Source organism: Notamacropus eugenii, chromosome 3 (genome assembly GCF_028372415.1).
Source record: "Notamacropus eugenii isolate mMacEug1 chromosome 3, mMacEug1.pri_v2, whole genome shotgun sequence".
Taxonomy (NCBI): domain Eukaryota; kingdom Metazoa; phylum Chordata; class Mammalia; order Diprotodontia; family Macropodidae; genus Notamacropus; species Notamacropus eugenii.
In genome coordinates, this window is record NC_092874.1 from 312966451 (window position 1) to 312986058 (window position 19608).

The 19608-nt window shown below is 37.6% G+C and overlaps 1 protein-coding gene across 2 annotated transcripts in view; it reads left to right on the plus strand.

Moving 5' to 3' along the window:
- The window catches only part of TMEFF1 (transmembrane protein with EGF like and two follistatin like domains 1), a 133552-nt gene that overhangs the window by 37253 nt on the left and 76691 nt on the right, over positions 1–19608 (plus strand). For both annotated transcript variants that reach the window (XM_072596695.1, XM_072596696.1), the window contains exons 2-3: positions 242–351; positions 18035–18164. In XM_072596695.1, the coding sequence (XP_072452796.1) occupies positions 242–351; positions 18035–18164 (240 nt within the window). The remainder of the gene's footprint in view (positions 1–241; positions 352–18034; positions 18165–19608) is intronic.

The following is a 19608-nucleotide window of genomic DNA, read 5'->3' on the forward strand; positions in this document are numbered from 1 at the left end:
TTTTTCTTGATTGTGAAATATTCTTTTGTGAGAGTACCTGCAAATTATAAATTCTATACAAGGCTTTGATTTGACACTCATTTTTTATTATGTTGTCTTTTCCCACTTTATAGACATGAATGGAATCACAGCACATTTCAGGCTTGTTCATTTGTAAAGCCCAGTTAGATACAAATCTAAGAGGTGAAATCAAATAAGTGAGTCAGTATATGTGAAATGTTGTTTTCCCCCTCTATTTCAGAATTAAATGTGAGGGAGTCTGATGCAAGAGTCTGTGATGAATCAACTTGTAAATATGGAGGACTCTGTAAAGAAGATGGAGAAGGCTTGAAATGTGCATGTCAATTTCAGGTGAGAATATTAAGCCTATCACGGATTCATTTATTTGTCACTTGCTATTTCTGGTCACTTACCATGAAATGATACGTTTATTATAATAATTATTTCTTGCAATATTAATTATTGTTACAATATTAATATTATTAAATTATATAGAGTGCTGTTGAGATCTTTGTGCAATTTCAGTCTCTTCTTCCTCTCAACAGGGTTTAGCACATAAGCTGTGATTTGGGCAAATACTTAATATGAGCACTGCAATTCAGGGTGTGCAGCTCTTCCACAAAATGATGATTCTTGTTGCCTTTTGGAAGAACAATAGCGCCCAGCTCTACCATTTCCTTTATTTGGAAGGTCCAGTAGCTGTATTTCCATATAGCTACAACTTTTTTCTCTTCTTGTTTAATTTCTCATCCATTTTTCTCATTTATAATAAGGATAGAGTTGAAAGGCTTGACATCTTTTTGACCACGCATGGGAAATTGGGGATGTAGGTGACTGATTCTTTCATTTCAATTGCCCTGCCTCTTGGTACAGAGGTGTTGTGGTCTGTGTAGCATGTTAAATGTATTAATTAATATGTAATATTAATTAAATAGTAAAATTATTGATAATTAACAATTAATTTAAAATGATGTTAATTAAATGTATAATATATAAATAATACATGGGAAACGACTTTAAAAAAAGAAGAAAAATTTTCTATAAATACAGTTATTGCCATCATCATCGTCATCATTGTCTCCTTTTCATTTTGCATGGGATTCAGCTAGAAATGGTCCTAGGACAAGTTGCTCTTCAGCTATTGTCCTTTTATAATAATGTTCAATGGGCTACTGTATAGGGGGATAAGATAACTTTTTCTGTGGTAGAATCAAATTATTAGGATGTCAGCTTATCCTCTGGAGCCTTTCTAAAAGCATCTTCACAAGAACAGCAGAGATGATACTGTTGAAGAAATGACCAGCAATCCTTTGCTAACTACAAGCAAGGACTATTGCTTTTATAGATATGTGGGAGAAGCTTGCTGCAAAAGCTCCAGGACGGTCTGGAGTGTCTTTCAAAATGTCTTTCAAAGCAAAGCTTTTTATGATCTTAAGAAAGAAGAATCAAAGGATGGGAAGAACAAGTTCAAATAGTGAGAAACATGCTACAGGGAAGGACTATAGCTCAGGGCCAGCGAACTATGGCCAAATCTGGCCCATTGCCTGTTTTTGTATGACCTATAAGTTGAGTGGTTATATATTTTCAAATGATTTTACACCTTTAATTTAAAAATGATTGTGTTTAAAAATAAAAAAACATTCTTGGTTCTCAGGATGTACAAAAATAAGTGAAGGGGGTCTAGACTTGGCCGATGGTCTCTAGTTTGCTGACCCTTGGCTATATATTAGGGGAAAGGGGAAGGGAATACACATTTATATAGCGCCTCTTGTATGCAAGGCACTGGGCTATGTGCTTTTACAAATGATTCTCACAATAATACTATAAGATAAATGCTGTTATTATCCCCTTTTTACAGCTGAGGAAACTGAGGCAAGTAAGTGACTTGCTCAGGGTTACACAGTTAGTAAGTGTCTGGGGCCAGATTTAAATCTGAGTCATCCTGGCTACAGACCCAGTGCTCTATCAACTTAACTGCCCCATTCATTAGTTAAGATTAGTGAATCTATATAATTGTTCATTAAATTAAAAAAATAAGATGAGAAGCTGTTTAGAAAATTGACCTCAGAACCAGGAAGATTTGAGTTCAAGTTCTGCTCTTGACATACTCTGTCTATGTGACCTTGGGTGGGTCATTTTGGTGTTCAATGCAACCCTTTAATGCTGTAATGGTGGAGGAGGAGCCAACCAGCATTGGTATGGGGAGTTTCTTTGTCTGAACGTTCCCTACACTGATGAAATCATAAACCCAATCTCTATTCCATCCAGAGATGAAATGTTGTGGTATGGCCGTGACCTCCAGACTATTCAGACAAAGGTGCAGTATTAACAAATAATCATCTCTTAATGGATCATCAAAAATTCTAGCCTTTTATTCTTTGCCTAGAGACTTTCTCAGAGATTTCAAGGACGGCAAAGCTTTCCTGTATCTCTTCTCATTCATGCTATGATTCTAGAGGTATAACAAAAAAGCAGGCCTAGAAGCCAGTGGTCTGGTCAGCCTAAACTCCTGAAACCATAATCTGTCCAAGGCATCAAGGTGGCACAGTGCACAAAGCTTTGGATCTTGGAATCTTTGGAAGATGAGTTCAAAAACAGTCCCAGACACCCACAAGCTAGCTGTGTGATCTTGGGCAAGTCACTTAACCTCAGTTTCCCTCAGTTTTCTCATCTATAAGATGAGGATAGCAATAGCACCCTCCTCCCAGTGTTGCGGGGAGAATCAAATGAGAATATTTGTAAAGTGCTTAATACAGCTCCTGGCAATATAATAGTTACCCAATGAATTCTTGTTTCCTTCCTTCCTTCCTTCCTTCCTTCCTCCCTCCCTCCCTCCCTCCCTTCTTTCCTTCCTTCCTTCCTTCCTTCCTTCCTTCCTTCCTTCCTTCCTTCCTTCCTTCCTTCCTTCCTTCCTTCCTTCCTTCCTTCCTTCTTCTTCTATAATAATAAGTCAAGAAGGAGGATGCTAAGAACATCCTTATAGTCAATGAACACGAGGCAGCTAACGCCTTCAGTCAAAGAAAAAAAGTTGTTTTGTAGAGATCAAGGACCCCGGGGCTGATTTTATTCCAAGGGACTGGGATAAAGAGCTGTCATCTGGAGGAAAGCCAAAGAACAATAATAGACCAGCACAAGGCCAGCAGTAAGACTCCAAATCTACTTAGTGCTAATGAGAACCAACCCTAATTATGGTTCCCAGGGAGTCAAGGCTACACACACATATGCACACACACATACACACACTACACACACACACACTACACACACACACACACACACACACACACACACACACTACACACACACACACACACACACACACACACACACACACACACACACACACCCCACATACACTGTGAGCTATAAATAGTGCTAAGGATAAGCTTAACTCCCTGGGAGACAGCACCCTAACCATTAAGAGCACACACTCCATCTTTAGAGGCCCGGATAGAGTCTTAGGTGTGGCAGTTTCAGAAGAACATTTTTTTCATGGCGGAGGCTGGAGGACTTCAGTTGAAGCAGCAGTTGTATTTTAGGGCCTTATTAAAACACTAGACTGGATGATAATCTCTATCATAGCCATTTCTAGCCCCTAGCAGAGAAAGCTATCCCTAAGGAACATTCATCTCTTGAGACGGTGTGGTACTCACTAATGCTTCCCAGGTGCATGATAGAAAAAATTTGGGATGGCAGGGAAATATGGCTCTAGGTATGGGCACCATGCCCCACCAATAAAGCTGTTGTGTCCTGGACACCTTTGGCAGTCTGAAGCCTATGGACCCCTTTTCAGAATAACCTTTTTCAATGCATAACATAAAACATAGAGGAAAACAAAAGAAACCAATTATGTTGAAATACACTTATCAAATTAAAAAAAAAACACAATAACCCAAGTTCATAGACCTCAGATTAAAGACTCCTGCTCTGTACTGTCTAAACAATTTCCACCAATTATCTTACAGTAAAGCAGGCCACAGATTCGGCTTATCCTCCTGCCATTTTCTCCCCCACTAGGTTCTGTAGGGGACATAGAGAAAACAACTCCAGAAGAGCAGCCAGCACCAGCTAAGGCAGTGAGGTGGTTACTTCCCAGAAGTTCACCTTGGGTCCAATATTCAGTTAACTGTGATCAGAAAAAAGCAACAGAAAACAGAGGAGGCAGCCAGAGACCAAGACTCAAGTTTATCTAGCTGAGCACTGTGCTAGCAGTCCCCATCTTGGAGAGACTTTATGGCAATCAGTCCCCTTAAGCCAGTGGAGGAGAATTTTGACGATATTGGAAGAGATGTTTAGGGATGGGAGTGAGAAACTGCAAGATAGTAAAAATCCTGAAGGGCAGGGTGGATCATGTGGGTAACACCGAAAATAAACAAGGACTGATTATTCTTGGAAATCAGGGACAGTGACCTTGCTGAGGAAAATCAGTAAATCCACTGAAAGCCTTGAACTTAGGGAGTGGTACCTAAAGTCCAGACAGGGATTGGCTAACAGTTGAACATAGGGAGAACAGTATGTCATGGGGAACTCAGAGGGATCTTGGACCATGTTCAAATTGAAATGAAGTGAGGCCATTGTAAGCAGGACCCCTCCCCATTTCTTCCCACTTGGAGAGCCATTGGAGACAACAGGGATACTAATCAGACTGAAGCTCTGTGAAATTGGTTAAAGGTAAAGAATGGACAAATAAGGGTGGTTGGTAGGTCACAAATTCAGGGGATGGATTCAGGGCATTTTCAGAATGTTGCAGAAGGGTCATAAAGGAGTTTCCCTCCCTTATTCCCTGGGTAACATGGAGACATTGTATTGGTTGGGGGAAGGAGAGAGGGCAGGTGTTCTGGGCTCAGTATGAGGGACTGCAGGTAGGCTAGGGTGTACAAAGGAGTACAGCCCAAGGGTGGAGGATGATTACATTCCCAATAAGAACCATTGCACAAAACCCAATGACATAACTAACTAGGAACCTGGGGGTCAGGTGGGACCTTCCTTCTTTAGCCAGAGTGAGGGTTGGGACATATCCTTTACCAGCAGGCAATCTGCCCACCTCTGAGCTTACATCCCATTGAGCTATATGAGATGATCCAAAAGACTGAGGCAGGCTGTATTAAAGAGACACTTTCAGTCTCAGAAGGACTAAGAGAATTTCAACTTCTCCCTCTCCAGAGAACTCTCTTGGCTCTAGATTCTTGCAGATGGACCAGATTCAGTCCTAGAGGAAGCCTGAGTACATAAAAAGAAGCGGTCAGGTTGTTGTTGCTTTGCACTTACCCTTGAATCCTTTGGGAGAATTAGAGAAACTTAGTTTTGGCTCAGGTATAGAGTTTCCTCAAAATAGGAGAGTTGAAAGGTACTCGATGTGAAATGTAGATCATGTATAGGACAGCTATTTATTTCCCCTTCACAAAAGAAATGTAAATGCAAAAGATTCCCAAATGTACTTTAATGGAAAAAAATAATAAAAAAAATTAAGGAGCAGTAAAAAGGTAATTGCTGTTATGCTTTCTAAGGAGGTTGACACAAAACCTTCAAAATATAATTCAATTTGCAGGACTGTTTAAGAGTCAGTTTATATTTCTTCTCAGCTCTGCACTGTTCAAACAGTTCCTTCCAGGTCCATACATATCTTTTGGTAAAACAGGTCATAACTCGGGCTTATTCTCCCATCATATTTTCCTCCAAGAAGCTCTATAGTGGAAATAGAGAGGGTAGCTCCCAAAGAGCCATGAACACCAATTAAGAAATCATGCAAGCCACTCCCCAAAGGTTCACTAGGGTTCTGTGTTTAGTCGAGGTCAGATAAAGCAACACAAAACAGAAGATGCATCCAGAGATCCAGCTCACTGAGTACTGCTCTAGCAGGCAGCAAGGGTAGCCCCTCCCTCAACCCCTCAAGAGAGAATGACTTGCCACATGTTCAGAAACTAGCTGTGTGACCTTGGACACGTCATTTAAGATCTGTTTGCTTTCATTTCCTCATCTGTAAAACAGGGATAATAACAGCACCTACCTGCCAGGGTTGTTGTGGGGATCAAATAAAAATAATAATAATTGTAAAGCACTTAGCACAGTGCCTGGCACATAGGAAGCACTGTATAAATGTTATATTATTATTAATATTATATTATTATTATTATTACTATTACTGTTGTTGTTAGTTATTTTGGAGAGCCTCGGGAGGTACAGAAGCTATATTATCGTTTTAACTTATTCAATGACCTCATCCTCTTGGTAGTTTCAAAGGGGAAGAGAGGACAAACAGGTCCGTTTAGATTTTCTATGTCATCCTAAGTGTCACAAAGAAGGAAGGAAGGAGGAAAGGGAAGGAAGAAAAAAACCCAAGCATTTATTAGCTACCTCCTGTGTGCCAGGCACTATGCTACATGTTTTACAGATATCTCATTTGGTCCTCACAACAAGCCTGAGAGGTAAATATGATTACTATTCTTTCCATTTCACAGATGAGAAAACTGAAATCAGAGGTTAAGTAACCAGGGTTATACAGCTAATGAATGTCAAGATCTGAACTTATATCTTCCTAGCTCCAGCCTTAGTACTGTATGCACTGGGTCTCTGCACAATATATCCATCCCTGGGGTCCAGTAAAGTTTCCAGGAGAGCTCCTGTGCAAAGTCCTTGGGAAGGCCTTTCTAGACCTATTCTTACACATTAGTCCTAGTATGCAGAGGTAGTGGTGAGGTCTGTGGCTCCTCAGGAACACGGGCAAGCTTGCTGGGTGGTGCATGTGTGCGCTTGACTGCTGTGTGGGTCTGGTTTCCACTAGGCATGTGCACTGAATTTTGGAGGTCCACCTTGATGTGGACTCTTCCTACTAGAGGACTTGGCATACTATGTCTGTTGTAAGATCTTAACACATTTCATTAAGGTTTTACCATAAGCCAAAAAAGTGTCACTGAGGTAGTGAAAAGAATCCGGACTCTGGCACCAGAGGTCCTGGGTTCTTATCCCAGCTCTGTTTCTTCCTCCCTGTGTCATTTGCTCACTCAAATCCCCTGGGGCTCAGTTGCCTTATCCATAAAATGATGGATGGGGATTGGACTAGGTGACCTGTGAAATACCTTCAAGTTTGAGATCTGTGATCTTATGGTTTAACCGTAAACCAAATAAGGTCAAGTACAATGTGACCGAGTATGAGAAAACCCTGTCTTCTATGGGCCTGAGACTTTGTGTACACAAGGTGCCACGGAAGGGCCTCAGGCCACTTGACCAATGGTGCTATGGGCAGTGTAAATTCTGCTCACTTCTTCGACTGTTGCAGAAAGCCTGGGTCATCTAACTTCTATTTTTTTTTAAATTTATAGAATAAAACAAGCATTTCCATAACATAGTACAATAAAAAAATGATTGCACATGAAACTGCAAAAGTACCATGCACAGCTTGCTATTTCTTTCAAACATACAACAAAATAATCATGTAAATTCCTTTTTTCTTCTCTCCCTCTCCCTCCTACCCTAAAGATGGCTACTATTGGACACAAATAGGGATATATATGTAAAATTATTCTACATATACTTCTATTTATCAGCTCTTTCTCTGAGTGCACATAGTATCTTTCTTCATATGTTCTTTATAGTTAATTTGGGTATTTATAATAGTCAAAATAACTTATTTGTTCAAAGTCATTCTTGAAACAATATTGCTGTTATTATATACAATATTCCCTTGGTTCTGCTCATTTCACGCTTCATTATTGCATGCAAGTTTATTGATGTTTTTCTAAAATCACTGAACTCATCATTTCTTATAGCACAGTAGCATTCCATCATAATCGTACACTACAACTTACTCAGCCATTCCCAAACTGATAGACATCACTGCAATTTCCAATTCTTTACCATCACAGAGAGCTGCTAAAAACATTTTAGAACATATAGGTTCTTTTCCTTTCCCCTAATTATCTTCAGAAATAGACCAAAGTAGTGGTATTACTAATATATTAAATTAGTTGGGGTGAAATTGTCAAATTCATGCCTACTCATGAGCAATCAATATTTTTCAAATTATTTGAATCTGGTTTTATTTGTATAAAAAGTTTTTTTAATAGTTTTTTTATATAGTTCCTGGATTTGTTTTGGCAGGTATACTCCCAGGTATTTTATTTTGTCTAGAGTTATTTTAAATGGGGTATTTTTTAGAGAACTATCTCTTTTTGCAGAGTTTTGTTTGAGAAATGCAGGGATGCTGATGATTTATGTGGATTTACTTTATCTCCTGCTACTTTGCTAAAATTATTAATTGTTTCAACTAACTTTTTAGTTGAGTATTTGGGACTTTCCAAGTATATCATCATATCATCTGCAAAAGAGAGTTTTATTACCTCATTCCCTATTCTGATTCCTCTAATTTCTCTTTCTTTTCATTACTATTGGTAGAACTGATGGAGTCTGAATGCAGATTGGAGCATAATTTTTTTCACATGTAACTTCTAAATAGACTTCCTCTCTTTCTGTTAGTGGATAAAGGAACCGTGGAACATGGAATAAGGTCTTACAAAACCTTCTTGGCTATAGTGATGGAGTTAGCCATAACACAAGGGTAGGCTTCTTTCCCCCTAATAAACATGCTAACAACCCCTAAGATATCCTTAAATGAACAAATGCTTTTAGGCATTTACACAGAGTTGATCTGATATTAACAGAGGGTCTCATTTTGGGGATGAGTTATACACATTGCCTTTACAGGTTTTCTCATATTGTGTGCTTGCCAAGCAAGGAAACTCTCACAGCACTGTTCAACTACAAGAAAAGAATTTGGAGAAAGCCACTTAAAAATGTTTTTTCAATTAACCCCTGCTCTTTGCTTGTATGTGCTTCACCTTTGGGCATGGGAGAAAGGGCTTGGGTGCAACCACACATAACAGACCCTACTCTGCTCTTCACTAAGTATCTTTTTCTGTTTCTGCAGCCTGGTCTAGGGTAGAGCAATATTACAAAATACTTGTTTTACTTCACAAATTAAAAATAAAATTAAAAAGAATAATTACTAAGAGACAGGTCCTTAGGAACAGCTAGGTAGGGCAATGGATAAAACGCTAGGCATGATGTCAGGAGGACCTGCATTCAAATCTGATCTCATGGCCTCAGACACTTACTAGCTATATGACTCTAGGCATGTTACTTTACTTATTTGCCTTAGTTTCCTCATCTGAAAATGGGGATAATAGTAGTGCCCACCTCCCCGGATTATTGTGAGGATATTTGTAAAGCACTTAGCACAGGGTCTGGCTCGTAGTAGGTGCTATATAAATGTCAGTTTTGCTAAAACAAAAGTGTGTTCTTTTGTACATATTTTCTTCCTTAACAAAGGCACTCATTGCATGAGGCAAGTTACAGTGAAATGTGTTAGGGCTACTCTGATCTCTGTAAGAAAGTTGTTTTTTTTTCACTTCTACACTTTCACCACTGTGGATTCAGGGATACATGAAGCCTTCATTGATGTGAGAATTTTGCTGTAAGAGGGGAAGGAGGGACATTGTCATAATAGCATTTAAGCTTCTGTCAGGTCCGGATCTGAAAGTCACAGATCGAACCTTTTTAGGCAAGCAGGGACAAGACTCCCTCAGCTCCGTTTGATCCTGGAAAAAGGTCAGAAATATTTTTGAACAGCTAATTTATGCATCCTGTTTGTTGACATTAAGTTAAATCTGCAGTCCTAAGAGATTCTTCCGCACACAGTATGTTCCAACATTTGCAACAAGCAGGATGCAATTATCTCTATGGTTAATATCAACACCAGAGGATATTGGGACTTGTTTACAGCTGTTTTCTCATACGTAACAAAAATTAGCGTTCATTTAGTAGCATTCAGATTTCCAGGGAACAAATCCCCAAATTCATTACGTAAATAAAGTATGATCAGTCTGTATCATGTCTTGATAATTATAAGAATAAGAAATGGAGTCGCTGGACCTATGATTTCATTGGTTTGGGGAACTCCTAGATGAGGAAACTATCTAAGCAGATCTTTTCTGGATCCTATAGTCTTAGGTAATTATTAGAAAATTACCTAACGAACGGAGACAAGTAACTTGACTACAGTCACACAAGCAGTAGGTGTCAGAAGTAGGACTTAGACTGAGATCTTATTGGCTGCAAAGTCAGTTCTCTATCTACTGTCTTACCCTGCCTCACATTGTACAAACATTGAATAAATTCCCATCTTTTGTAAACTGGTCTGTAAGCTAGGCTTTTTGTGTACTTAAAAGAAAAGAAAAGGTATTTCACAGAATCATAAAATTAGAGGTGGAAAGGATCTTTGAGATGCAGTGAATAGAGTGTCGGGCTTGAATTCAGGAAGATTCATCCCCCGAGTTCAAATCTAGCCTCAGACACTAGCTGTGTGACCCTGAGCAAGTCACTTAACCCTGTTTGCTTCAGTTTCCTCATTTATAAAATGCAATGGAGAAGGAAATGGCAAACCACTCCAGTATCTCTGCCAAGAAAACCCCAAATGGGGTCACAAAGAGTTTAACTCAACTAAAACAACTGAACAAAAAACAAAACAAAACAAAACAAGGGAACAAAAAAACAAACTGAACAAAAAAAAAATCCAATCCATTATTTTATACATGAGGAAATTGAGGCTCTTCCTCAGAGTTACATGGCTAATAAGTGTTTGATGGGGGATTTGAACCAGGTCGTCTAGATTCCACGTTCAGAGCTCTATTTACCACATTACCTAGCTGTGTTACAGTGGAATGAATTTAGTATCAAACAAACATTTTTCTTTATCTTTTTTTGGTTTTGTAAAATAAATTATTTTTAACATTCATTTAAAAATTTTTGAGTTCCAAATTCTCTCCTCCTCCCTTCCGTCCCTACCCCACTCACTGTGAAGGCAAAAAATATATCAATTATACATGTGAAATCATGTAAAACATATTTCCATATTAGTCATATTGAAAAAAATAACAAGAGAAGTGAAAAATTATGCTTCAATTTGCATTCAGACTCTATCAATTCTTTTTCTGGAGGTAGATAGCATTTTTTGTCATAAGTTCTCTGGCATTTTCTTGTATCATTGTATTGATCAACATAACTAAGTCATTCACTGTTGATCATCTTACAATATTGTTATTACATGTACAATGCTCTCCTGGTTCTGCTCACTTCCTTTTGCATCAGTTCATATAAGTCTTCCCAGGTTTTTCTGCAAACAAACTCTTTAATAAATTTGTACAAAGCACCATCTTCCCACGTGGTGGAAAGGGAGGAACAGGACTCAGATACCTGTAGGTACTTCATATGGACACAATATAATATGGCCTTTTTGTCATCTATGACCTGAAGTGTCAAAATCCAAATCTAATTTTCTACTTATTATGTTTGGAAGGATTTCTAAATATCTCTTTCTTTATATATTTCAATTAATTTTTTTTTAAAAAATTAGTCAGTTTCTTCTTCTAGCTGTTGGAACCTATGAGTTTGGGAATCAGAATCTCTTAAATATTCTTGAAAAGTTGTCAACTTCTCCTTTACCTTTATTATGGTTTTTTTTCCTAGTATCCAGCATATCTCTATACAGTCTCAATTGTTGTTCAGTTGTCTAAGTCATGTCTGAAACAACTCCTATTTGGGGTTTTCTTGGTAAAGGTACTGGAGCGGTTTACCATTTCCTTCCCAAACTTATTTTACAGATGAGGAAACTGGGGCAAACAGGGTTAAGTGACTCGCCTAGAGTCGCAAACCTAGTAAAGTATCTGAGACTGGATTTGAACTCAGGAAGATGAATCTTCCACTAAGTAGCACTCTATCCACTGTGCCACTTAGATGCCACTATAATCTCAGTTGGCAGGACTACATAGGGAGCTAGGCGGTAGAGTGGATAGAGAGCACTGGGGCTGGAATCAGGAAGATCTGAGTTCAAATCTATCCTCAGACACTTACTAAAGTGTGACCCTAGGTAAGTCACTTAACTTCTGTTTGCCTCAGTTTCTCATCTGTAAAATGGAAATAATACCTCCTAGGGTTGTTGTGAAGATCAAATTAGATAAAAATTACAAAGTGCTTAGCATAATGACCGACAATTATTATTATTATCTTTAAGTTGTTTACCAAAACCAAATTTAGTTATTTACTAAGAATAAATTCTTGATATACTAGCATATGCACATTTATATATTTGGACAATCCTGAAGAGCATCATATCCCTCAGAAAATGTGTCACCTATGAGGTCATTATTCATATGTGTATATGTATGTATAAGTGCATATATGTGTATATGTCTATCTCATGCTCTAGGTTTCATTTCAGCTCTACCAGGATAATTCTATTATCTGTGAAATTAAGCTTGTGAATCATTGGAAATCTCTCCAACTTCCTGAAGAGATTATTTCTTTTCAGGCAGTTTCTGGTCCCAAACAGTTTTATAGGTCTAGAGCAGGAAGAGACACTAAAGGTCAATTAGTTCAACCTTCATATTTTTCAGATGAGGTTAAGTGATTTTTCATGAGGTCGTATAGGGAGTAAGCCACAGAAGTGGGATATTAACCTCTGAGTCAATGCTCTTTCCAATGACTTCTTTCATTTTTCTGAATTTTCATTAGCTTACAATTTTTTACAATTTAAACTAATTCTTCTCTAAGTATTTTTATGTTTATCCCTATAATATTTCACATTTATTCTACTGTTAATATCTTAACTTTAAGCTTTTCTTCTTCCACATTTGCTTTATCTTGTTTCAAGTGTAGACTATTTTCTTAGTTTTTCATTTCACATTATTTCTGTCTTCAATTAAGTACACTTTCTATGTAATGGACTAATTAGTTTTTCAAAACAAATTCTGTTTTCTTTTACCTAATTCCCTGTGGATGCTTAGATATGTCTGTGTCTTTTCAATTTGCCAAATAATTTAATTCAACCAAATCATTTCCTCAGATTGGCTCCAGTGGGCAATTAAAAGTTTTCCACAAATCTTGATGACTAAAAAGTATCTCTCTAGCCCACTTTGTTTCTACTACAATTTATACGATCTCTTTCTGTGGCTTGATTGACCAGATCAGGGGAAGAAAGAAAAGTTCTTTACTCAAAATGTTAATATTTTTGTCTACATTTTTGGAGGTGTGGTGCTTTAAAAAGTTTGAGACATAGTTCCTGGGCAATTTAATCATTTTGTTAATTTTATTTTAATCATTTAATCATAAGGCCAGCATGCTTATTAATAAAAGTATGGCTATTTTGCCGTTGCTCTTAGACTAAAAATCCGTCATGATGGTAAACTCAGAGTTTATATGCACTTGGAAGAACAGGTATTCCTGAGGGTGGCGACCAACTCTGATTGATTAACAATTAATGAGAGAACGAATATTACAATGGGAGACTGGGCTCTATGCCAATGATGGTCTTGGGGTACGTGTCTTGACTCACCCAAATCTTTGTCAAAGAGACATCAATTTCCATATCACCGGTCTGATGAAATGGAGAATTGACCTTTTTCCAGACCTCTCTGAGTAAACACTAAGAGCAGCAATGTACCCATTAGCTTAAACTTGGAATTTCTTTTACTGTCTGATTAGATCTTAGCCATCCTAGCTGGGTAAGTGTATTAGAAAGATTTCCCACACTGACTGATTTCTGAATGAGGAAGTAGAAAAGGGGAAAAATCTTGGTTCTGATTCAATAATTAGTTATTAATACAAGAGAGAAATAATTGTTCCTCACAGGAGGTAAGCAGGTTGTCTAAACACACACATACACACACATACACATATATGTAGCTTGAAGGTAGGCAGCAAGATAGTGCAATAGATACAGTGCCACTCCTGGAGTCAGGAAGACTGATCTTTCTGAGTTTAAATCTGGTCTCAGACACTTATTAGCTGTGTAATCCTGGGCAAGTCACTTAACCCTGTTTGCCTCAGTTTCCTCCTCTGTAAAACTGACCTGGAGAAGAAAATGGCAAACTTGTATCTCTGCCAAGAAAACCCCAAATGGGATCATGAAGAGTCAGATACAACCACAACAAAAAGTTTGAAGGTGGTATGGATAGATATTTCTGGAATCTAACCTCCCCCTTTCCAAGCAAGACTGCAGTTTTCGCCTTGAGGGGAGTAGGGAAAGGGTCATAGCTGATTCTTGCTCCTTTCTTTGCCTAACTCTGAGAGGGCTGTTTAGCTAGAATTTCTATATACCCTCTTCAAATAGCTCTGGTCTAATTTAGGGGCATAAATTTGTTTCAGAGGGAAAACCATTCTCCTGGTTATTCTTAAAGAAGAAAGATAGCACTCAGCTTACACTTGCCGGCTTAGCTCCTTCCCACCAAACACTGTTTTTGCAAAATAGCATCACAAATATTAAGCACTTCCATCGAAGCAAACAGCAAACAGAAACTGGAGAAGTTACACAAATGAGAATATGCCAAAGAATATACAAGAGTGAATGAATGAGCACTTCATCTGGGAGTGAGGTGAGACCTCATCTTAATGCAAGAGAGAGGGCCTGCTATCACGTAAGCGATCCTATTTGGCATCGCTCAGGAAACAACTGGAAATCAGTGACATGTTGAACACTATCTTTCTCTACATGCCTGTAGCTTTTCCCTCCATAGGTATTTCCCCTGAAGAGCATCTGGAGCCATGCATGCCTCTCTCTACAAAAATTCTTTACCATCAACTCCATAAATTCTTTTTGCCTCCTCTCCAGTGATAAGGAGTCAGTGTGTCATTCCACATATACAGTCACACACAAAATGCTCCAAGCTTGATTGGAAACCCAGTTACATTTTTTTAAATGAGTCACATCTTTATACCTTATAAGAGTAAATCACATTATTTTTTTTCTCACCTGGAAGAGAAAAACCAAAACTCTTGCCAGCATTCAAACATTGACAATCAAGATACACTGTATCTTTTCCTGGGATCCATTCCAATTTTGCTTTGGCAGGCTCTCAGTGCCAGCATAATTGGACTTTTATGCATTTTCCCATTCAGTTTCAAACTTACTTTTTGCCTTTCATTCATTTTTTTCTTTTAAACTATACTTATTTCATCTAGATTTAGAAAATTCTTAGACAAATCTTGGATACAAAGATTTCTATTTTTCTGAAACTGACAGGTCCTGTGACTGTGGAAAGACAGACAATAAGTCAGCATACCTAATGGGAGGCATTCCCCATCTTTTAGAACCAGATCACACTCATATAACACTTAAGCCAACATATGGAGTCAAAATGGCAAGCTGTCATAGCTTGCAAATGTACAGTAGCTTAATTACACAGAACAACACATACACAAAAGAGACTGCTGAATTCAGGAGGGGCTGGTAAGGGAAATGGGGGCACACAATCTGAGGATGATAACCCTCAGGACCCCTGGTCCATTTCTCCCATCCACCTAGGGATTTACAAACTAAACAAATGGAAGCAGAAAGATAGAACTGGCAACGAGTAAATTGAAGGGAAAAACCAAACCCTTCAAAGCCCCCAGGATAGAAATCAACAGACAACAGAGCCTTGTGTAGGAGAATCTCATGACTTCCTGACAGACCAATGGAAAGAGATCCATGGTGAATAGGGAAATCAGCATTAATCAGTACTCGAAGAAAGGTGCATCAAACCCAGACAATAACAACGGGATGGGAAAATCGCTTCAAACTACACAAACACTGATTCAGGTACCAGAGGTTAGCTTAACCAGGATCACCTGGGAGATGTGAAGGTGAAGGTCTGATGAGATGGCAGGTTTTTATGTGAAGGAACAATCTTTGTATCTGGGTAATAGACTAATAATAGCTAGATTGTGTAGCACTTTGTAGTTTATAAAATGCCTTATATATGTTACCACAGCACCTTATGAAATAGGTGATAATTATCATCCTCACTTTACAATTGAGGGAACGGAGAAGGAGAGTGGGTAAGTGATTTGCCCAGGGTCACTCATTAGAATTCAGGACTTCTATCTCCATGTCCAGAGCTCTGCCCACTGTGCCATGTCACTGCCCCTTATGGTATGGTCGCTACTGAGCCTCTAAAACATCTGATCTTTTTTGGGGGGGGGTATTCTTTTTTTAAAAAATTTATTTTATTTTTAATTTGTGGAATAAAACAAGTATTTCCATAATATAGTATTATAAAAATGATGATTGCACGTAAAACAGCAAATCTATTATGTACAATGTATTATTCCTTTTAAATACATAATAAAGTTATCATGTAACTATATATACACACATATAGATGTAAAAATGTAAAATTATTCTCCACACACTTCTGTTTATCAGCTCTTCCTCTGGATGGAGATAGTATCTTTCTTCATATGTCCTTTAGAGTTAATTTGGGTATTTATAATAGTCAAAATGACTTATTTGCTCAGTTCTTTTTAAAACAATATTGCTGTTATTGTATACAATATTCTCTTGGTTCTGCGCATTTCTCTCTTCATTATCTTGTGCCAGTCTTTCCATGTTTTTCTAAGATCTCTGAGCTCATCATTTCTTACAACACAGTAGTATTCCATCACAATCATATACTATCCCTTGTTCAGCCATTCCCCAGCTGATGGTCATCCGTGTAATTTCCAGTTCGTTGCCACCTCAAAGAGAGCTGTTAGAATGCATCTATCAGAATGCATAGGTTCTTTTCCTTCTTCCTAATCATTTTTGGAAATAGAACTAGAAATGGTCTTGCTAGGTCAAAGGATATAGGCATTTTTATAACTCTTTGGGCATAATTCTAGCTTGCTCTCCAAAATGGTTGGATCAGTTCACAATTCCTCCAACAATGAATGAGTGTCCCAGTTTTTCCATATCCCCTCCAACATTCACAACTGCTCTTAAGAGAGAGGGGAAAAAATATCATTCAGCTGTTCAGGGGGAAGCTGCTTATAGGAATATGTTTTGATCAAGTCATGCTGCTTGGTTCTGCCATGGACTGAGTGGGCAGCAGCAGACAGGTTAAGCCTGCACTGAGTAGCCACATAGAGAGTAGAGATCTCTACAGGAGACCTAGAAGGAAGTGGGTGAGAGAAAGTTCTCCAGGTTATCAAAACCAGGGTACCCACAATAAGAGGTACAGCACTAGAGCTATTAAAAAGATGACCACCAGCACTCTAACTGCAAGAGAAAGGTATATGCCTTTTATTGATATGGATGGCCATTGCACTACCAAGCTCCCAGGAATTAGTATTGGATCATTATTCTTATAGATATTTCTATATGTTTGTGACATTTTCTATATGACTACTCCCTCCATAACAGACATAATAACCTATCTACACCCAATATTGTATAATCCTCATCTATGTCTTTCTTTAAATCCTCCATTTAAGGTCTGCCCAATTCATTGAAGGCTTTACTCTGGATCTTTTACTAGCTTGAGGACACCAGTGTGACATTCAAATGGATCATCTTCTGTCTCTCATTACTAAGAAACCTACTTCCTTTTCTAGTAATAGATGTAGTTGGTGATATCTTTTATACCACTTCTTAGGTACAGGTCATTGTCAACAATGTGATATGGTATTTTTTTTAATCAATTATGTATCTTTTTATTGTCACTGAAGTCACTTGTAATTTTGAATGACCTCTTCTGAGATCTCAGTGTTCCATCACCAGGAAAATAGTACGGTTTGAAAAATGAGTTTTTCTAGCATCAGTTATCACTTTGGATCACTGAAAGCACTGAACAGTACCTTAAATGTGATCCAGTTCAAACTTTTCCTACACAATTCTCAATCCATCTCCTTTTGCTTTCTGTACCTCCTGTTCAAGATACACAGTACGCAAGCACACAAAAACTAAATTTTTCATCAGTATATGTTTTTCATCCACTTTGTTTTTTTCATGTAGATGGTCACCCAGTTTCTTTTGAATGATAGATTTCACTGAAAAGGTTTGTAGTATTTTGGAGGTTTGATGCTATAAGTACAGTGTCATCTTTGAATAATGGAAATGACATGTTTATTTTAACCATGGAAAATATCAATGGATTTTCCAGTAGGAAGCTGTCATAATATCATATTAGTATATTGCATGGAAATAAAATTTAGGTTTGATAACTTATTTATATTTTTATTTTCATAGTGTCATACAAATTACATTCCTGTCTGTGGCTCAAATGGAGACACTTACCAAAATGAATGCTTTCTCAGAAGAGCTTCTTGTAAACATCAGAAAGAGATAACAGTAGTGTCGAGAGGACCATGTTACTCTGGTATGTATTATACTATTATGTTTTTTGCTTTTTACATGATAATCATTTCAGAATGTACTTTTCCCCTTTCCCTTTAATTCTAGAACCCTTTCTTATAATATGGAATTGTCGATCAGAACTGGCCAGCATAACAACCATGTCTGTCGTCAACTTCCATTTTTTTACTTTCATAGTCCTTCCTCATCCCTACTGAGAGGAGAGAGGAGAGTTTCATTATCTGTCCTCTGTTAATTGCATTTAATCTTAATTCTGTTTTCTTTCTGTTGTCTTCATTATTTGATTATAGTTGTATATGTTCTTCTCCTGGTTCTTCCTTTTTCACTCTGCATTAGTCTCTACAGATCTTCCAATGTTTCTCTGAATTCCTCATATTTATCATTTCTTGTGACATAATATCATTCTCCAGTTTGGCTGCAAATTTTTTACTACCATAGAACATGAATACCATCAGTATTGTTGCATACATGAGACTTCTTTTTGTTTTTATTTTCTTGACCAACATGTCCAGTAGTAGGATTAGTGGATCAGTGGAAATGAATAGTTTCATCTTTTCTTTCATAACTCCAAATAATTTTTAAGAATTTTTTTTTACCAATCCACAGCTTCACCAACAATATATTAGTGAGTCTGACTTGTCACAGCCTCTCCAGCATTGACTGTTTCCCTCTTTTATCATCTTTGCCACTTTAATGGATGTAAGGCAAAGCCTCAGAGTTGTTTTAATTTTATTTCTCTTCTTAGAGATGATTTGGAGTGTTTCCCCAAATGATTGTTAATAGTTCACATTTCTTGGTGGAGTTTTAAACTGATCCAACCATTCTGCAGAGCAATTTGGAAGTTTTTAAACTGTGCATACCATTTGGCCTAGAAATACCATGACTAGGTCTGTATCCCAAAGAGATTTTAAAAAGGAAAAGGACCTATGTGTACAAATATATTCGTAGCAGTTCTTTTTGTGGAGGCAAAGAACTGGAAATTGAGGGGATGCCTATCATTTAGGAAATGGCTGAACAAGTTGTAGTACACGATTATGATGGAATACTATTGTGCCATAAGAAATGACAAGCAGTATGCTTTCAGAAAAATCTGAAAAGACTAACATGAACTGATTCACAGTGAAGTGGCAGAACTAGAAGAACATTGTACATAGTAACAGAAATATTGTATGATAATCAACTGTGAATGATTTAGCTATTATCAGAGATACAATGTTCCAAGACAATCCCAAAGGATTTATAATGCAAAATGTTATCTACCTCCAGAGAAAGAACCGATAAGAATATGAATACAGATCAAAGCATACTATTTTTTACTTTATTTTTAAGTTTTTTGTCTGTATTTTCTTTCACAACATGACTAATATGGAAATATGTTTTGCATGACCACACATGTATAATCAATATTAATTAATATCAATGAGGGGGGAAGGGAAGGAGGGAGAGAT